The sequence below is a fragment of the Mycteria americana genome, chromosome 6 (genome assembly GCF_035582795.1).
Source record: "Mycteria americana isolate JAX WOST 10 ecotype Jacksonville Zoo and Gardens chromosome 6, USCA_MyAme_1.0, whole genome shotgun sequence".
Classification (NCBI taxonomy): Eukaryota; Metazoa; Chordata; class Aves; order Ciconiiformes; family Ciconiidae; genus Mycteria; species Mycteria americana.
Window position 1 is genome coordinate 66,575,569 of NC_134370.1, and position 20,186 is coordinate 66,595,754.

Sequence of the window (20,186 nt, forward strand, 5' to 3'; positions counted from 1 at the left end):
TGGTAATCCATCTTTTCAGCCTCAGAAATCTGCCTGCCATTTGCTTGAGGACATGTTAATGTCACTTCTAGGCTGTAGTTCTGTTTTAGTGAATTGCTCACCCTTGATATATCCCAGGTTGCACTGATGGAGAACATGTGGGGATGTGGACATAGGGTATTGTATACAAGCTCCTTGTTGCCATTTTTTCTGTGACTAGCTGCTGACGTGTTTTAGTATGGTTATTAAAATGAGTTGGGTACACAATATGTGTGTGTCTGTTTTTTGTTTTGAAACCTAAAAAATCTCTAACTCTTTTTCAGCCAGAAAACCTTGCACAGAAGCTTCCAAACCTCGTGGAATTGTGAGTTTGTGTAGGAGTTCTAATATATTTTTATTATGCTCATCCATCTTATCTTAAAATAATTCTAGAATGTATTGCTTGCACATAGCCTGCCTCTTAAGTGTGAATGGTTTTCTTGGAGGGCAAGAAAGGGTCATTTTTTTGTTGGACTGGGGAAGGGGGGGGTGTTGGGGGTTTTGGGTTTTTTTTTTTGTGGTGTTTTTTTTTTTAAAGGAGGTATATCCAGATGTATTCAGTCCCATGTTAATATTTCCTATAATTTCTTGTTTATTGTATAACAAGAACTGTTATACAAAAGTCTACACAGCTAAGGGAAAAATACTTAGTCCCCAACTCCTGCGTAGACTGTTGTCACCCTGATAAAGCACTGGAACCTCCAAATGTGATGGTCAGATGGTTGTGACAGAGCCAGAGTAACAGGTTACTGCCTCCAGCCCATCCCTAGTTGCTCGTTTCCACCCCAGCTACCAGGGTTATTATGATCTCAGTCTTGCTGATTGTACTACTAAGTTTTTTTTTGAGGCAAGTCACAGACTGTCAAATAGGAGCTGGAATAAGTGAGTAGGGGTAGTAACTATTTAATGACGATTGCTGTAGTCAGAGTAGTTTATCCAATCTTGTCCAAAGACTGGATGTCACATGAACTGTATTATTTTGGCAATTAATTTTAAGCTGTAAGCCCCTGAGTCAATATCTTCTTCCCTCCCCTTTTCTTCTTGTAAGGTTATGATTTCCTTGTATGGTAGAATTGGCAGCGGGGAGGTTAAAAGGGACATCCTCTTTTCCCCTTATAACTCAGTTGGCTCACTTTCAGTTGAGTAAACTGATGGACCATTGATTCTGTTTATTTAATGGAAAGCTCCAAACAGGAGGAGGTGTGTATCTGAGTAGTCTAATGCATTCAGCTGTCTGATCTTGTAATCTTAATTTGGCCCTTGAAACCACACCTTTCTGGTACACGCGACCACAGTGTAATTGAACTGTTTGGTAGGTCACTGCAGTCTCCAACTTGCTTAAGAGACAGTCTTGTCTCATCATGCCTGAGTGTTGAGAGTATGTTTATGCTCTGAAGCAGTAAAATAAATATTTTTGTATTTGATATACTTAGTATTTAATGATTTGCCATGGGGCATCAGGAAATCTCCATGTTATCTGATGGTGCCTTTAGGAAAACCTGTATAAATTACAGCTTAAAATAATCTCTTACAAACACCGAGTTGTAGGAGTCAAATGTAACTATTTGGGGTTCAGCAAGCTTAGTTGTACCACCATTATCCCACACATTCTGGTGGTCTAGAGAGAACTGCAGTGGGCCTGTGGTTTGTGTTGCTCTAATAGTACAAGTCAATTTTTGATCAGACATTAAGAGATGTTTTGTTGACACAGACCACAAAATATTTATTTAAAGAATAATTTGTTACAGTAGCTTTAAATTTGGAAAGAAAAACTTAACTTATTTTCATTTTCCTGAAAGTTACATCCTTAGCAATTTCACTATATATTTTTTTTTAACAATTCACTATTGTCTGTGTTTCTTTGTATATCATGTCCCTCATACTGGGATACTAGGTGTAGATACTCATAATAGACTTTTTTTTTTTTTAGCTTGAGTGAAATAGTTAACAAGTATTTTCAGGAGCTGCAGCTGAAATGAGTAGGAGAATTCTCATCCTGAGGTGTATATATAAGGATTTCTACAAACATATCTGCTATCCTCATGTTTGTTACATTTTTAATAAACTGTAAATGTCTGCAGTTTTTAAAGAAAGAGAAGGCTCAGATGCTTCACGCAGTTGAAATGTCCACGTGTCTTTTTCCTTGTTCTGCCTCTATCTCCCCGAAAAGACAGGCTCCTACTTTTGGAAATGCTGTTTCAATAGAATGTAAAAAAATATGCTGTGCAAACAATTTCCATGTGTGCCTAAGCGATTGGACATTGAGTACTCAGTATACCTTTACAATTAGATATCAATATTTGAAAATTTTGTTCATCTAAGAAGTTTTTCTGTTACTCGTAGTACTGGAAGTGCTCCAGCAGAGGGTGCTGAATATTCTTCGTGAGAGATCTGGCCACCCTCACCACCTACCTAAATAATAACCACGTGCAAGATTGGGTTTTTCTTTTGAAAAATGTACTCTAGGTTTGAAAAACCCACTTGCAGTGAGTAGATCATGTGCTTGTTTTTTCAGTCAGTAAAGGTGTAAGAGTTTTTTATGTGCAAGGGAGAATGTTTGTAATTGTATAACTTGTGTGGGTTTGGGCTTTTTTCTTTTATTACCGGCATTAAGTGTAGAATAACCTGGTGATCAAATATGGTTCATTTTGGTTATTCTATCTGCTTTATTCTTTTTCCTTTTTGTTTTCCTCTTATGACTCTCAAAACTAAAGCCCGTTATTATTGTAATTGTGAATGTTTTGTTTAAAATAATTGTATGTCATTCTCTTATTTTTATGCTAATCATTTAATAGTCTAAGTGAAACTTAAGTACCTATCCATTGCCAGTTTATACAGTTTCCACAGCTTTTGTGGTCATAGAGAGGAATGGCTTTGAGGGTGCTCTTTCAGTCTGAAATTGGATATTTTGCAAACTGATTATGTAGCAGAAGTCCTTGAGGGTAACAGGTGGTGTCCTCTGCTTTTTTTTCTCCTCCCCCCAGGTACCTTCATTCAAATAACATAGTTGTTGTACCTGAAGGTAAGTAATCTACCAGCTCACAATAAGTGTCAGGAATCATAAAATATTCATTTTTCTTCTTTGAAGAGGCCTGTTTTTCCTTTATTTTCCCATAAAACATTAAAGATTTTCATACAAAATATACCAGTGTACCTCTGAGTTGATAATATACTTGTTTATGCTATGTTAAATTCTTTTAATGAATTCTCAAATGCACCTAAATGCTGTTTGCTTCAGTTCTAATTGCAGAAAGTGAAAAGGCTAAATGGCACTCACCTACAGAACAAAAAACCGTGAGTGTCTTCCGCTTTCAGCCAGTTACCACATAGAATACTCTGCTGGTTTAGATCATGACAGATTTGAAACCTAAAGTATCAAGAACTTGTACTGGTTTCTCTTCCTTGCCTCAATTGCAGAGTTATGCACCCAACTGCAGGAAAGTGCTTTAAACTCTTTCTGAATATATAAATTGGATAGACTCAAAGCAAAGGAATGGAAGAAGGGATTTCAGAGCAGAATCGTCTAAGGAGAATCTAGAAATGGGAGTATTCTGTACATCACACTCTTTTTCCTCCCTGTCTCACTGCCAGCAGTGTACTGTTTGTTAGATAAGCATTTCCACAAACTATGTCATTCAGTTGTGAGACCGGCTTTAAGATGTCAAAATCTGCTCAGACATAGGTGTTAGGTACTGTGGCTTTTTATCCTCTCATAGTCCTATTAAGATTTTAACATTACTGTTGGGTCACATTCATGTTTTAATCTGTTCTCTCACAAGCCATTGGCTCCCTCGTTAAACTGCAGTTTCTGGACCTAAGTGATAATGCCCTCGAAATTGTGTGTCCAGAGATTGGCCGCCTGAGATCTTTACGTCATCTTCGCTTGGCTAACAACCAGCTGAAATATTTACCTGCAGGTAAGTACAAATGTGTGAGGGATTACAACAATGACAAATTCCATTTGAACTTAATTTGCATAGTGATCTGCTCTAGGTTTAGTCATATCTTACAGTTGAAGCATGGTACAACTTTCATTTAAAGACTAGGCAGGGATTGCCATTATATGTATTGTACTAAATGTACCCTGTATTTAGAAAAAAGCCATGCTGTATGTACTTAAGGTAAAGAAAAGTCCTGAAAAATGCTTCTGAAGTGGGGTAAAAAAAAATGTATCTATTTAACAGTCTTTGCCATTGTATCAAGAAAAAAATTGAACTTCTTGAGAAGACACAAAATGCCAACTGTCATTATGATAAAATGATGTTTCTTCCAATTTTCCAGAACATAAAGGGTTCCAGTCCTTCCTCTCTTTCTTTTCGCCCAACAGCCCCATTCTTGTATTTTCTAAAAAGACACATGTCTAGTAGGTTTCCCTATGGCAGTTTTACCTCACTATGACAGTAAATAACAAATGTTTGTCTTGCTAGTTTATAATAAAAAAGGAAAATTTATTCAAAGTAAATGTGACACAAAGTCAGAAAAAGCTGGCCATAGGCAGATTTTGAATGATTTTTTTTTTTCTTTGCCTTCTAAATACTTTGATAAGCAGACATAACTGATTATTCTTCTTCCATTGCCCTTATATCTTTCCAGATAAGATGATGGTGATTTGGAAATTTTTTAAATTTGTTTTAATCTTTCTATGGCATATTTGCATCTTCTTATCTGCACAGATGATAAAAATCTAAGGCCAGCGTTTAAAAAAAATGGTCTAACTTAATCTAACAGGATTAGCTTTTGGCTCTAATTTTAACTAACTTCTCAATGTGACCTTCATGTGTTTTTAAGTTCACATTGGTTATTCTCAAGAATTATATTGCAATTGCTTCTTGAAGTTTTGGGTGCAGAAATCTAGCTGTCCTTTCCTTGTACTTTTCTAGGCATAATAAGCTTAATAAGAATAAGTCAAAGGATTATTATGATTAGAAAGAAAAAAATTTATATGACTATGTAAATGCTCTGGAATGAAATTAGATAAACCTGTTAAACATTATGACCCAAGGCCAATAAAATTTCCATCAATTTTCAGATGTCCTACATTCAAAAGAAAGGAGTGACTTGAGTGTGCTTTATGTTCCTCAAAGATAATTTACCTTATGGTGCTGTACCATGAAAGAAAGACTTGTTCAAAGAAAAAGTGACACATTTTCTGCAAAACTTCACACATTAACTTAAAAAGGTTCCAAAAAAGACTTTCAAAAGGATAATTTACATTACTGAAGAGCTGATTTCGAGTCTACCACATTTGATTAGGAACTGGGATCAGCTGCATAGGCATGCTGCATTTAATTTCTCCTGAAGTTTACAAAATTTGGTACTGAGCCTTGTCCCTAAGTGCATTTAGTTTTGTGTGCATGAAAACTTGCATGCTTAGAATAATACTACTGTTGCCTACTTTTGAATTGGAGAATCCGGTGGTGTCTGGTCTTTCTGTTTTTGCTGGTGGTGTACCATCAGTTTATACATATGCCATTACTGCTATCATTACTAATCCTGTCTGTTCGGATGCTGTCACTATCATCATGACTGGATGTCATACAGCTTGAGTGTTATCAGTCTGAGCAAGATTAATCTTTCACTTACACTGGAGAGTTTGCCCCTTGGAGAATTAATCTACTGCATTGAGTGTTTCCTAAACATAACACTTCCTGAAGAGGGCTTCCAAGCATATTTTCATAGTTTTTCTTTGTAAAATTGCGAAGATTTAAAAGAAGTTTATAACACAATGTTTATAACACAGTGTTTGAGTTTGAAGATAACATTTATGTTCCATAATTGAAAAACAGAGCAAATAGTAAGTTTTGAGGAATTGTTTGATGCTTAATTATATTGGTAGCATGAATCTTCATAATAGTGTTAAATAGCGTTCTGTCAGAAAAGCTAGCAAAGTTAATAAAATGAACTAGGATGAGACGTGATTTCACTGCAGTACATTTTTTTGTGTTAACTGCTTTTTTTATGCAGATACTGCATTGCAATGCATTGTTAGGGAAAGACAGCTCTTAATTGCTCTTAATTTATAATAAGTAACCATTGAAGATACAATTTAGCTTCTACTAGTGCAGCTTGTGTAGAATTTGAAGATCTGCATTAAAAAATAGCTTTCAGGTGTAGGTGATGGTCATTTATGGAAGTAACTTTTCAAAACTCGTGACCATCATTTTCTTCCAGACTTAGTCCTGCACGTATCACACAAATGGCAGTGAACTGTTTAGCACAGCTGAGGATCCAGTTAAGAAAGGCTGATCAGTATTCACCTTGTGTAACCAGATAGGCCAACTTGCAGCATAATGATGTCATCGCATAAAAAGCTTACTTTAGAGTTGTTGCCCTGTCATTCCTCTTGTCTCTCCCTTCCCGGTGTCTGGTGTTATAAGTACTCTCAGTTTTTGTTGAAACTACATGGATATCTAGGAGGCTACTCTTAGTAATACCCTTAATCAATCGCTAAAAAACCTTTTCATTACAACTGCAGAACAGTTGGATGGTAAATGTTTGCCATTAAGTGTCTGAACACCCATGCTTTTCTATTGCATTTTATATTTTAAAAATGATTCTCTGTTGTGTCTTCCTTAATTTGTGATTAAGAACTGAAAGAAACAATGCAGTTAATAGCATATGTTGATTCATTATCAATTTTTAATGTTTTTGTTCCACAATTGTGCTCTTAATGTTCATTTTTAGTATTTAAGATTGCCTTATAGAAATCTAGCATAACTCTAGATAAAAACAATTTAAATAGTATGCATAATGAAGCCCTATAAAGTTTTATGTCTTTGGTCTGATTGTAGACATTCTTCAGACTCTAATAAAGGTTGAGCCTGTGCTGTGGTTTATCTTCAATGTGATGGGCAAGATTTTAGTCTCTAAATACCTGTTTTCATAAAACTTGTGAGAATTTAATAATGAAGACCTCTCTTCTTTTCTCAGGTTTGGTCATGATTGTCCAACTAGTTTTAAAAAGTTACTTTAAGGGAGGAGGTGGGGGAGAGGGATGAAAATACATGCAGACAGCATAAAATACATAAGCCTTAATTTCCTGAGAGATCAGGCAATACAGGACTGATGAGGGCAAAAAGGGCATTAGGTGAAGCATGGAAATTGTGTTCCTTGGAGATTAGAAAGCATTTTCTATGCTGTGGCAGTGTTGTAGTGTAAATGATAATCCTACCTTTGTGTTTAGCAAACACTACCAAATCGGTGTCACCCATGGCTATGATCATGTACTTTGGCCTCAAGGCACTTTGTTTAGTTGTGCACTACCACTGAAACAATGGGACTTCCATCAGGCATCATTAAATTGTTGTGAGAATTGTTGAAAGATGACTGAGATAACTGGATGAGAAGCAAAGGGAAAAACTTGTCCAGAAAAAACATGTTGAAATTGAAATATAATATAAAATGGCTGGAAGAAAATGCTTTGTGAAATTCTCTTGAAGTCATGTTTTGAATATACTTTGGATAAGGTTAGTAAGTGGACCAGCTTCTGCCTAATATAGAGTCATCAGTATCTAGATTCTGTGGTAATCGGAATCACTAACTGAGAGGCTCTGTCTTTGAGAAGAGAGCTAATTAAAGGAGTTGTAGATAAGTAAGAAGAGGAGATTTTAATATTGTAAAGTTCTCTTGAACACTTTTTTCATTGAAATGCACAGCATTTTTTTTGTTCTGCAAACTGTAAATCTTGTAGCTTCTGTCTTTAACAATTCTTGGTTCTTTTATTTGGCTCTGGTACATGTAATTCTTGAATGTGAAGTAAAGTTTTGTGAAGTTTTCTAATATTTAACTCTAGCACTTAAATAATCTAAATTCTTGAGGACCATTTGCAAATATGTAATGCCAGAGATCTTATTTGAAAAAATCTTAGAGCTGTAGCATAAACAAAAGATGGTTATTTCATATTATTACATTAGCTCATGTATAAGCTTGACTTAGAGTTGACATTACATTTTCATAGTAGCTTAACTTTATTTTTTTAGATATTTCTCTTTATTCAGAGAATTGATGTCTCATTTTAAGTTAGAAATGTAGAGTTAGTCCTATATGAATGTGGTGTCAGAAGTAAATTTTCTGAATCTTCTCACTTATGAATGTCGAATTAGAAAGTTCCCACTTGTTCCTGATGTTTATAATGCATATGCTATTTCAACTCCTTTCATTGTTGAGAAATTGTATTTATTTTCTCTTTGTGTAAGAATTATTGCATCATTTGCAAAAAAAAAAAAAAATCCAATGAGATATACTGGAAGAATTATTCTTCAGGAGTCCCAAAGCCACAGTTATCTCTCAGTTTTGCTGTGTTACCATTTAGACTTGATTTGACTTTAGCCTTGGAAACTTTTGGTGTGAAGTGATGGCTTTTCAGGTTTACATTTTGGTCTTGTAGTTAGTGAATGCACGTTTGGGCAACAGATGACTTAAAAGAGGGTGGGTTGTACTCAAAGTTGGACTTAAGTTTCGTGTTTGACAAGGATTAGGTTTTTTTTTATTGCCCATTACTTAAGAAATACTCCTTAGAAATGGCAAGTTGTAGCATCTTGTTCTAAGATTTAATTAAAAATGAGGTTATGTTTACTCAGCACATGTTGGAGTTAATTATAGATTTACTAAAATGAAAAGCTTAATGTTTTGCCAAGTCAAGAGCAAAAGCTAAGTAATTAAACAAAGAACAGGGTATGGTTTATGATCCCAGCCCATCTTTTGGCAAAGTTCCCTTCAAGAAGGGAAAAAAAAAATGTATCAGCAGTTGTCTTTACCAAGTTGGCTAGACCAAGTTTCCCTTTGTGTTTGTTGTTGGGGAACTTTAAAAACCAAGAGCTGAATGCATTGATCAGGCAAAACCAAATTGCAGTCAAATAATACTAAACTTCATGTAAACTGTGCGATGCTGTTTCTTTAATCTGTAAAGTGAAAGTGCAGGTGACTGGGGAGCACCAGCTGTTGCTGAAGGGGGGTACAGATCTCTGCAAGAGTCAAAGGCAGGTTTAGCAAATGCCCTTTCTTCCCCATATAAGGAAGTGTGTGGCTTCCATTTCGAATTGACATTTCCGTGTTGTCTCTGGAGACTTCTGCATATTGCATCCACTTGTTGCCATTTTGCTTCCTTTAGGTAGCATCTGAAGGAAAACTTATTCATCTGGCTTTGGTATTTTTAAAGTGCAAACTGCAATAATATTTAGGGGAGGTTAATAGCATATATACTCTTAATTTAATTTCTGTTCAAATCCTTTTCCTTTTTAAGGCAAATTGTTTTAGAAATATAGTCAGTTTAAGCCTCACTAAAATACATTTGTAGGCTTATAAAACTTCATCTTCAAAGCATTTGAGAAAGATCCTGTGAAGCTGATAAGGGAGTGTTATCCTCATTTTCCAGAATGGAAAAAAGTGTTTTTAACAGAAGTGATTTGCTCCAGGCCACAGCAGGAGTCAGTGTTAGCCAGAAATAGAACTTGGGTGTTCCCATTCCATTTGTTAAGACCACACCTTTTTGAGGTTGATCATATTTAACATTGGGGAGGATTGAGTCTTTCCACCCGTTATTAGGAAATTATCTCTCCATAATTAATAATCCTCTAAGTTAATAGAAAATTAATAGCGGTAAGATCACTGAGTTTTTGTAACTGAAACAGCTTGCGCTTCCAGAAGGCTGGAAGAGTTCATAAAGATGAATTTTGAAATATGTAACTTATAGATAAAACTAGATCATTTTCTCTTGCGTAGGTAACTTCAGTGGTAATGACAAGAAGGGTTCAATCGTTAATAAAATTCTAAATCAAACTATAATTGTTGATTACTGCTTTGTCTATTTATAAAGTAACCCTCGGAATGTTAATTGATTATTGCTAAGTCTGTTTTGCTTAGGAATTTGCTTTGCTAATTGGGGGCAAGAGAAACTTTGACATGAAAACTGCATATTCATTTCTCTCATTTTTTTTTAAGTTGCTCTAAAGTACAATATCTGTATTTACTATTCATACCAGTATTTCACTGGTAAAGACTTCTTGAATACCCAACTTAGTAATTCTGAATAGAGCTCAATATAAGGTATTTCAGTAAATCTTAATTAAAGGCATATAAAAACAACTTCTTCCTTACCTCCTTGTCACAGTAGATTTCCACAGATCATGGGTACAGCATGCCAATAATTCTATTCTTATTCTAGACCCTGGCATTAAAATACATAGTCCGAAATAATTTTTTTAAACTTGTTTTCCATATTTTGATTTTAGAGCCTTCAAAATGGGGGGGGGGAATAAATTTGCCCCCCCCCCCCGATATTTCCCTTCTGCTTTTATTACTGTCTCTGATTAGGGTAGATCGCTTTGATACTTAATAAAAGTATCTTAAGTAATAAAAGTATTACTTAATAATAAAGTTCAAAATTATTTTATAATGATTGTGACTTTAAAAGCAAAGGCTCAAACTGTTGCAGACCCTGTTCTTTTTTCAGAGTTGGCATAACCTTAGTCCACTCTGCTTTCCTAATTTAGTAACATGTATAAAAATATGCACGACAGGACAGGTTTGGTACGCCAGGCACCCATCCAGGAGTGTGGTGTTTTTAAGTAAATGGACTTGTGGGGATTTGAGGAAAACATAGATTAGGTTACATGAGCTTTGCACTCTGTAAGTATGTGACTATTTAAAGGAGCACGGACTCCTAAATAAAAATCTCTTTTAATTGTTATCTTTATGTTGTTTTCCTTGAAGTAGGTTGATGCCTAATTATTAAAAATAAGTTTTTCTTTGCATAGATCTCTAAAATATATGCTCTGTTTGATAAGACACACAAGTCTATGAGGCCAGATGGGATCCATCCAAGGGTACTGAGGGAGCTGGCAGAAGCGCTCACCAAGCCACTTTCAATCCTTTATCAGCAGTCCTGGCTAACCGGGAAGGTCTCAGTTGACTGGAGGTTAGCAAATGTGACGCCCACCTACAAGAAAGGCCATACGGAGGATCTGGGGAACTACAGGCCTGTCTGTCTGACCTTGGTGCCGGGGAAGGTTATGGAGCAGATCATCCGGAGTGCCATTATGTGGCACGTACAGGACAACCGGGTGATCAGGCCCAGTCAGCATGGGTTTATGAAAGGCAGGTCCTGCTTGACTAACCTGATCTCCTTCTATGACAAGGTGACCCATTTAGTGGATGAGGGAAAGGCTGTGGATGTTGTCTACCTAGACTTTAGTAAAGCTTTTGACACCGTTTCCTACAGCATTCTCTTGGAGAAACTGGCTGCTCATGGCTTGGACGGGTGTACTCTTTGCTAGGTAAAAAAGCTGGCTGGATGGCTGGGCCCAAAGAGTTGTGGTGAATGGAGTTAAATCCAGTTGGCGGCCGGTCACAAGTGGTGTTCCCCAGGGCTCGGTATTGGGGCCAGTTCTGTTTAATATCTTTATCAATGATCTGGATGAGGGGGTCAAGTACACCCTCAGTAAGTTTGCAGATGACACCAAGTTGGGTGGGAGTGTTGATCTGCTTGAGGGGAGGGAAGCTCTACAGAGGGATCTGGACAGGCTGGATTGATGGGCCAAGGCCAACTGTATGAGGTTCAGCAAGGCTAAGTGCTGGGTCCTTCACTTGGGTCACAACAGCCCCATGCAATGCTACAGGCTTGGGGAAGAGTGGCTGGAAAGCTGCCCGGTGGAAAAGGACCTGGGGGTGTTCGGGACAGCTGGCTGAATATGAGCCAGCAGTGTGCCCAGGTGGCCAAGAAGGCCAACAGTATCCTGGCTTGTATCAGAAGTAGTGTGGCCAGTGGGACAAGGGAAGTGATTGTTCCCTTGTACTTGGCACTGGTGAGGCCGCACCTCGAATACTGTGTTCAGTTTTGGGCCCCCCACTACGAGAGACATTGAGGTGCTGGAGCATGTCCAGAGAAGGGCAACGAAGCTGGTGAAGGGTCTGGAGCACAAGGCTGATGGGGAACGGCTGAGGGACCTGGGGTTGTTTAGCCTGGAGAAAAAGAGGCTGAGGGGAGACCTTATCGCTCTCTACAACTACCTGAAAGGAGGTTGTAGTGAGGTGGGTTTTGGTCTCTTCTCCCAGGTAACAAGCCATAGGACAAGAGGAAATGGCCTCAAGTTGCACCAGGGGAGGTTTAGATTGGATATTAGGAAAAATTTATTCACTGAAAGAGTTGTCCAGCATTGGAACAGGCTGCTGAGGGAAGTGGTTGAGTCACCATCCCTGGAGGTATTTAAAAGCAGTGTAGATATGGTGCTTAGGGACATGGTTTAGTGGTGGACTTGGCAGTGCTAGGTTAATGGTTGGACTCAATGATCTTATGGGTCTTTTCCAACCTAAACGATTCTATGATAATTCATTTCTAGATTCAGTTTACTGTATAAAACCAAGAGTCAGCATACTAAGGTTTGCATTAGCTCTTACGTTCAACAACAACAAATATTTTTTTTTTACCTAAATCGATGCAAAACTTACCCTCACTTGTCTGTTACTGTACTGTTTTTTTTCACATCAGGATTAGTAAGGCTTCAGTAATTATAGTGTATTAATGTAGAAGCACAATAAAATACCTGATATTATCTTTAAGATATTCTTTGGATTTATAGGAGGAAAAGATTTTTACGTGTTTTGATCGTGTATAAACTCCAATACAGCCCTGACCTGACAGCCTGTAAGGACTGAAATGTTTTATAAGAAAAATTTCCCGTAGGAAATTATAGCAGAGTGTCATCTCTGAAGAGTTAGGAACAAAATGGCAACGTGGATGGTTACTGACTGTCATTGGACTTTGTGACCTAAATAGAGGTGACCAAAGCACTGGCTAGTATATTGTAGAAGTGGTATTCTTTACAGATTAGCTTTCATGCATGGCCAAACACAGTGGTACCTATTTAATTAAAGGATGTTGGTTGTGTGAGATTTTATAAGAGTCTGCCTTGCTCAAACATTTGGTTTGGGTTAAATTCTCAGGAGGACTACTAATACTTCTGAGTGCTTTAAATGTATGGGGAGGGAAGTGAAGAGAGATAATAAAATTCCATTAAATTCCTGGAAATTTTCATTAACTGAAGTTTTTCCTTTATACCCTCACCTGCATACTGTGTCAGAATGAGTCTTCTGTGTATACAGAGCTGCTTGATATTCTCTATTTGTCTGCTTGCCCCTTCTTACTTTTTTTTTTTTTCCATTTCCCCCCCTGTTGAGGGGCTTTTAAGAGCATCTTTGTTAGTATCATACAACATTTTTTAGCATACCACAGAAGGTTCATAATGTCACTGGATGCTGGTAGCAAAAACAGTAGTATAAACATATAGTCAGAAAAATTCTAAAGCTGTATTTTAAGCTTAAAATGTTGTTCTAATGTATGCTTTTGTTCCAGCACTTCTTCCAGATAGGCTTCTATTGGGTGTACTGGAACTGAAATATTTCCCGTAACTGTAGCAGAAATGACGTTAAGAAACAAAAAACCCAACAAAACTATCTCTTTCAACAATGGCCTGTGGTATTCCTCATGGTGTTGCACAGCAGGTTCTCAAAAATGCATGTGCTAAGTATGTATGTGTTGTAATTCATTAATCTGAAAACTAATAGGAAACAGTTGGAAGAAGCCATCAGTGTCTTTCATTGTAACATTTAAATTACGTATTCAAATACTGCTTTGTGTACTAGGCTTATTGGACTAGAAAATTCCATCTTAAAATTGGCTATTTTAATTTAGCACAATCACTAGAAAAAGTATTTGGAAATTAAGCTATTTTACTGAGCATGTTTCTAGTTAAAAAAATAAATTGTGATATGGCTCAGTGCATCATATTTCCAAGTACCTGCGATTTTATAAAACATAGATGTTAAAACAACTTCTGTGGTCATTATGTATCTGGAAAAGTGATCAGGGACAAACTGAAACTGGCATTGAGGTTATGTCAATAAATTGAAGACTAAAATCCTGTTGAAGCAAAAGCCTAATGACCAACTTGTTTGAGTTTTCTAATACTAGTTTTGTGATACTTAAAAGTTGCTCAAAATTGTAACTTAATTTTACCGATTTCAATTTTTTTCTTAAGTATTTTAGCAAGATGATAATGATTTTGGATCAATCACACTTTTTCTTAGGTCCCTACTTTGGTTTTGCTGATGCTTTAATTTGAAAAATCTCTGCCTGGTTGAGGTTTGACTGTATTTAAAACATGAACAGTGTGCTCATGTAATTACTGAGTTCATGAATTAGATCCAAGAGTGTCTGAGAGTAGGACACTGTACATCAGTGTTTCAGACCATGTTAATTTCATTTGAGTTCTTCATATGATGTGGGCAGAGATTGCCCTATAAAGGTTCCCTTTTTATGTGATAATTTTTACTGGCCACAGAATCTTAGTGAAAGTTATGGTGGCATCACATATCTGGAAAGAGACATCTCTCAGAATGACATCATGTGAGTTCTAATCACGAAAACACTTTTTTATTATAGTGTATTCCTGGTAGAACGAACGTTAGTTTAGAGAGTAAGAATATGTCAGTGTAAGGCTTGCCTGTGACCTGCTGTTGCCCTATTTTTTATTTTCATTTTTTATTTGCTCTGAAGCATGAAAATCCCACATATCTATGGTTTTAGTGCTTTGAAACTAGCTTCTGAGAATGGGACAATGTTGCCATTTGTTCCCCTACTATTCCATGTGAGATCCTTGTGAAAGTCATCATGCATCAAACTTGCAGAATCTGGCCCCACCAGCCCCATACTCCCCCCCCCCCCCCCCCCCTATACAATCAATCCCCTTCTCTGAAAAGGAGTTAGTAAGAAACCTGGTGAGGTGTAGGTGAAATCAGGACGAAGGAGAGAGGAGCCAACCTAATTATTACCAGTGGTGCTCTCAAGCCTGTTGTGCTTCTGGCTTTGCAGTATTCCACTTGTGAAAATCAAAATCTTTGCATAAACACGTATGTTTTCTAAGCTCTGGGCTATGGGCTTTCCCCCTGGTAGCTGTCCCCCTCAAGGGTAGGAAATAAAGGAATTGTGCCAAGATAAACGAGTTTGAGTGCTGCTTCAGGTGTTGAGGTACTTGGACAATTCGTGCACTCCTGAAAGTATGGGAGCAGATTTAACTGAATTCTCTATTGTTAAGAGATTTGGTGCTGCCTCTTGAATCCTGGCTCATGCTTCTGTTCGGCAGTCCTTGATTTCTCAAGTCACTGTAAGCCTTGTTTCTCCAGGGGTTTTCCTCTTGTCTGTGGGGGGTAGACAGGAATTTTGAAGATGTTGAGAGCGCATCAAGTAATTGACAAGCATTCATCTGAAGCTTAAAACTTTATGGAGATGTCAGAGATCTTAAATATAACTGTAGAACCATGATAGTTATGTTGCATGTTCTTATGCTTTTTTATTAAATAAGAAGTCTTAAGTGCAACTCATTTCAAAACATTTCATTAAACATGAAACTGCATAATATTTTTCTAGTAAACTCAATTTGAGATTTCTCAGTAAATTATTAAAATACAGATTTTAATTTTTTTTGTCTCTTTGGAAGTAACTTCCAAACTTTCCTTAAAGTCAGCCAGCCACATGGCATATGCAAAATATTAAATGGAAAGAAAGAAACTTAAAATTAAATACTGAGTTCAATTACCAGAGTGAGAAGAGGTCTTTAGACGGTAATGAAATCAGTAATAGGGCAACATGGAAATGCTACTACCACATACAAATAGTTCATACAGTAATGTACAAATTAGGCTTTCAAACATGTGAAAGAAGAAATGACAACCTGAATTTTCTAGGGTATATGAGAACAGAGCCCTGATGGAATTAATCTACCCCACTCTAGTCTCCACTCCTGCAATCATTAGAGCTGCCACTTGGGAACAGAGGGCTTCTGAAAGAAAGTCTCTTGACCTTTGAATATACTCCCAATGACATGCTGAGCCGGAGGCCACAAGACAAAAGTGGGAAGTTTATGCAGCAATATATAACTTTAAAGAACATTAAGTTGTCATTGTTGCTTTGATCAGTGATAGAGTATACTTTGATAAAACTCAGATAAAGGGCTTCAGGCTGTAGCATCAAAACAATGCATTCTGTTCCTTTTAGTTTGAAAAATGTATTTCTACAGTCTGTTTTTAAAAAGTGGAATGTGCTTGTAAGAACTGATTAGACCTGGCACACAGACCTAAATAATGAAGGTCAAATAGAATTATTTGGTTTTTATGTTTTGATTGTTTGAAAACTTGGGTTTGCGATTTATGGAGAGGACTCATTGTAACACAGTTATATACCACAGGAAAAAAAATAACTGTGGAGTGGCCACAGTTGTGTTTGAATTCAGTAATTATTCCATTTGTAGTGTGTGTTTTATGTGAGTTTATTGACTGCATAGCAGAGGAGAGGAAGGAGAAGTGGAGGGTCTTTGGTTGCTTTTGGTCAGTTTTTTTTCCTGTGGAGTTGAACCTAAGATGTAGAAAAGCAGACTACCAGGATTTTAATTTTGTAGGTATGTAATTCTGTGTTGTAGTCTTGCTCTGAGTGTTTGAAGGTGTTAATTATATAATGTATCTGAAAAGCCATAAAGGCTATAAAAACTAACATTCCTAGTTGCTTTAATTTTATGTATTACCTGCGTGTTCTAAAGCTCTACAGATCATTACTCCATTCATAGCGCTGGTAAATTCCCTCCCACCCCCTGTAATTCTTGATGGCATCTCTGATAATCTTCATAACTGAGAAGGTATGATGCTTCATTGCTTGTCTGGCTAATTTGCTGTACAACTGTCTTCAGTACTGTTGAAAATGAAAACACTCTTGTGTTTATTACAATAGAATGCTCGGATTTATGTTAAGATATTGGGGGGGGGGGTGTTGCTTTTGTACTTTTTAAAAAAATCTAAACCAAAAAAAGAATCTTTAGGATTTTTCAACTTTATTCTTACATAAGAAAAAAATACATTAAAATAAAATTCATGTAAGTTACTATAACATTTTTCAAGATGTTATTCCCCTCCTTTTGGAACTTTTTCCCTCAACATGCTGAATCCTCTACTGAGAGCACAGCAAAGCCTCTTCTTTGGAATTCGATACAAGGGTTTTTCCATGTTATGGCTGGCAACAGTCACGTTCTAAGCAACATAGCTTGGGGCTGTCATAAGGCGGATTCTCCTTCTTGCGCAATGCATGTATTAGCCTGTCTTTACAAGAGGAAGAATATGGGACTTCTAGTAAGTCTCTTCCCTTTGACTGTCTGTTCTTCTAAAAATCATCACTTATTATGGAGACTTAATATATTCCGAGAAATTAAACTGGAGTGATAATATAGTGCCTAATATCAGACTAGCTTCCTAAGTAAAGGAATTTCAGAAGAAGTTGATTTGTAACTCATCTGTCAGCACTGAATTCTTCTGCTGATGATTCTGATAGTAGAGATCTGACTTTACTGATGGCCTGGGTCAAAGCACATGTGATATGTATGAAGTTCACTTCGGAAACTTCAGAACAGATGTTCTTTAAAATACTTGTAAAAGTCTTTCTTTTTAGAACTGTTACCCAAAAGCAAAACTGAACTTAAAGGGGGTTTTAAGATACTCAGGGCCTTTCTCATAAACATTTGCCAATAGCTGTTCACATGGGTGAAGACAGATGTGTATTGACAAGGCTAAGACTAAACCTCCGAGATGGAGAGTTAGATGTATGCTGAGAAAGATGTGTTTCATATACAAATGGTGTTTGTGTTCCTGTAGTATGAAAACTTCTTTAATACAGACAATCTGTTCAATAGTGTTTAGTCAGGGTTTCAAAGAACCTCAGCTTTGAACAGATATTAAACTGTGGGTCTTTTTTCTCTGAAATTTTTCATCGGTTTGTAAATGTGTGAAAAAGGAAATGGTAGCAGTAACTGCTTTGCAAATTCCAGGTTTACATTAGAAAAGCCTTACTGATTTCAGCATGCTGTACTGCCAAAGGGCTCTAACTTTGTCTTGCTGCACTGACTTATTTCAGGAGGGTCCTAAGCAAAGATGAAGTAAGCCATACAAGCAAAATCAGCTTTTCAGGAGGATTATGTCCATGCTTACTGCCTTTACTGACATTGTTTTAAACTAAATAAATAAATGCTGAAAACTGCAGTTCATTGTATCCTTCACCAACATAACGAGGTTGGTAAAAGTTAAACAGTGTGTATCTGCTACGACAGCACATGGCTGCAAACTTGTTCAGGAAATTCAGTAGTAGTTTGTTCATAAAGCCTATTTGGCTATTTAGTTTTCAGAAGAAAATTACCTGTTAACTAAACTAAAATAATTTGCTACTCATTTTTCATGTAAAACCTCTTACTAATTTGAAATTTTTGAGATTCTTTTTTGTTGCACTGAATCAACATTTGTGACAAGAAAAAATTAGCTTTTGAAGCTTAGTTTTTGTAATTTTTAGGGTTGGGTATTAAAAGTTAACTTGTTTTCCCCTTAAACTCTTAAGTCTTTATACATAAAGTTGCCTATGAATGTACTTTGTCTCTTTAGTTCCCTTGGTTTTTTGTTTTTTTTTTCTTTCCCTAAGCTCTCTGTAACTTATGTACAGTGATTAGCTATATTAACGGGTAGTTGATTTTACTTGTGCATTAAGCAAATGCAATTTACTAGTAGGACTTGAGTGCTCAGGGAAGCTTGGAGAACAAAGTCATTCAGTCTTTGAAAGTGAACAAACACATATTGTTGGTGCTGTGCTACAGAAGAATTTTAGAACGTATCGATTTCCATTTTGACCTTGCTGGCCAAATATAATTTTCTTTTATACATACCATTGTGAGAGAGTTAAAATACTACTTGTTATTGACATCCTTGTTTTTAATCAGCTAGTCTATTAAATAAATTCAGGCAAAATAAAATGCATCATTTACTGACACTAAATCTAAATGGAAAAAGCCTTTAAAGAGAATGTGTAGAACTGGAGGTATTATGTGAGATTACCTTTCCTGTGGTTCATGTCACACACACAGAGTTTGATAGCTGTATTTCAGTTATCTTAATTTTATTGCAGTGGTATTTAAAATAAAGACCCATGTTTACCTTAGCATTGTCCAAATCTGCATTCAATTGCCATTCTTTATGGAAGGCTTTGATACCGAGCAACTGCAAGTATACTCCAGTTGGTAATTATTTAATGTTTGAGAGCTTTATGGACTAAGACTACTTATTTGTGTAGCTAAAGGAATGCAATTCGGAATGACTGAGTGGGGGGTTTGGAGTCTAATTGCTAGCCTTACTTGTCTACTTTGTACTGATTTGAAACACTAAACAGCAATATCTTCCACTGATTAAGCTAAGGCTTGCAGTTGCTCTCAGTGTTTTGAAAATCAGGACATTGCTAGTGTTGTTTGAAGTCAGATGTCTTCTTTTTTGGTGGTAATCTTAGTTAGAAACTGTTAGTAGTTGGTCCATACCATTTTCTCAGTAGTAACTGCATCATTATAGTAGCTCCTGCCTATCCTTCTCAACTGGTGAATTAGCCATTCTGCTGGGTGGCCACACAGACACTGGCTGGGCAAGTGAGGAGGAGCAAGAGAAGCTGCTGTTACTGCTGCTCGAAAAGGGCATCTGAATCCATAGTTTACATTTGAGAAAGATGCACCTCTATAGTGGGAATATTTCCTGTGAATTTTTAGCCAGCCCCTCCCCTGTAATTACTGTTGCAATTTGTAGTAACTTCCAGTGGCCTAGAAGAGCTCTTATTTTCATAGGACTTCAGTTAAGACAATCCCATCCATTAGCATTCCTTTGAAAAACAAATATGGCGACTCCACTGCCATAAGCATGGTGCCAAACTAAAGATCTTCCTTTGATTCTTTTCCTTTCCCTCATCCCACTCAAATTTGTAGTTGCCTTTTTTTTTTTTTTTTGTTTTGTTATGGAGACAGTTTACCTTCAGGGAAGGGGGTTCTTTGGTATCTCCCAGTAGTAATGTAAGTGAGCATAACTTGGCTTGATACAGCATAATACTTTCCCACTGAAAGATGAAAATCTAACCTGGACCTATTGCTGTTGTTATGCATTTAGTTACTTCTTGGAGATGAAGAAAAATATAGAACCCCACTAACCTCAAGAAAAGGAAGAAAGATGTGTCTGTTTCCAGTTGGTTGGAAACAGTTGATAGCAACAGTCACAACAGATAGGTCTTTGCTTGGATTATTTAGACACTAGTGTGGTAACGGGCTAGGAGCTGCTAA

General features: G+C 36.8%; 1 protein-coding gene across 4 annotated transcripts in view; it reads left to right on the forward strand.

The window, feature by feature from the left end:
• LRRC28 (leucine rich repeat containing 28) overlaps positions 1-20,186 on the forward strand; it is a 60,435-nt gene that overhangs the window by 7,470 nt on the left and 32,779 nt on the right. For 2 of the 4 annotated variants that reach the window (XM_075506291.1, XM_075506293.1), the window contains 3 exons: positions 303-343; positions 3,003-3,040; positions 3,798-3,935. In XM_075506291.1, coding sequence (XP_075362406.1) covers positions 303-343; positions 3,003-3,040; positions 3,798-3,935 — 217 coding nt within the window. Of the gene's footprint in view, positions 1-302; positions 344-2,000; positions 2,020-3,002; positions 3,041-3,797; positions 3,936-20,186 lie in introns of those variants that run through there. The other 2 variants (XM_075506294.1, XM_075506295.1) reach the window with 2 other exon arrangements.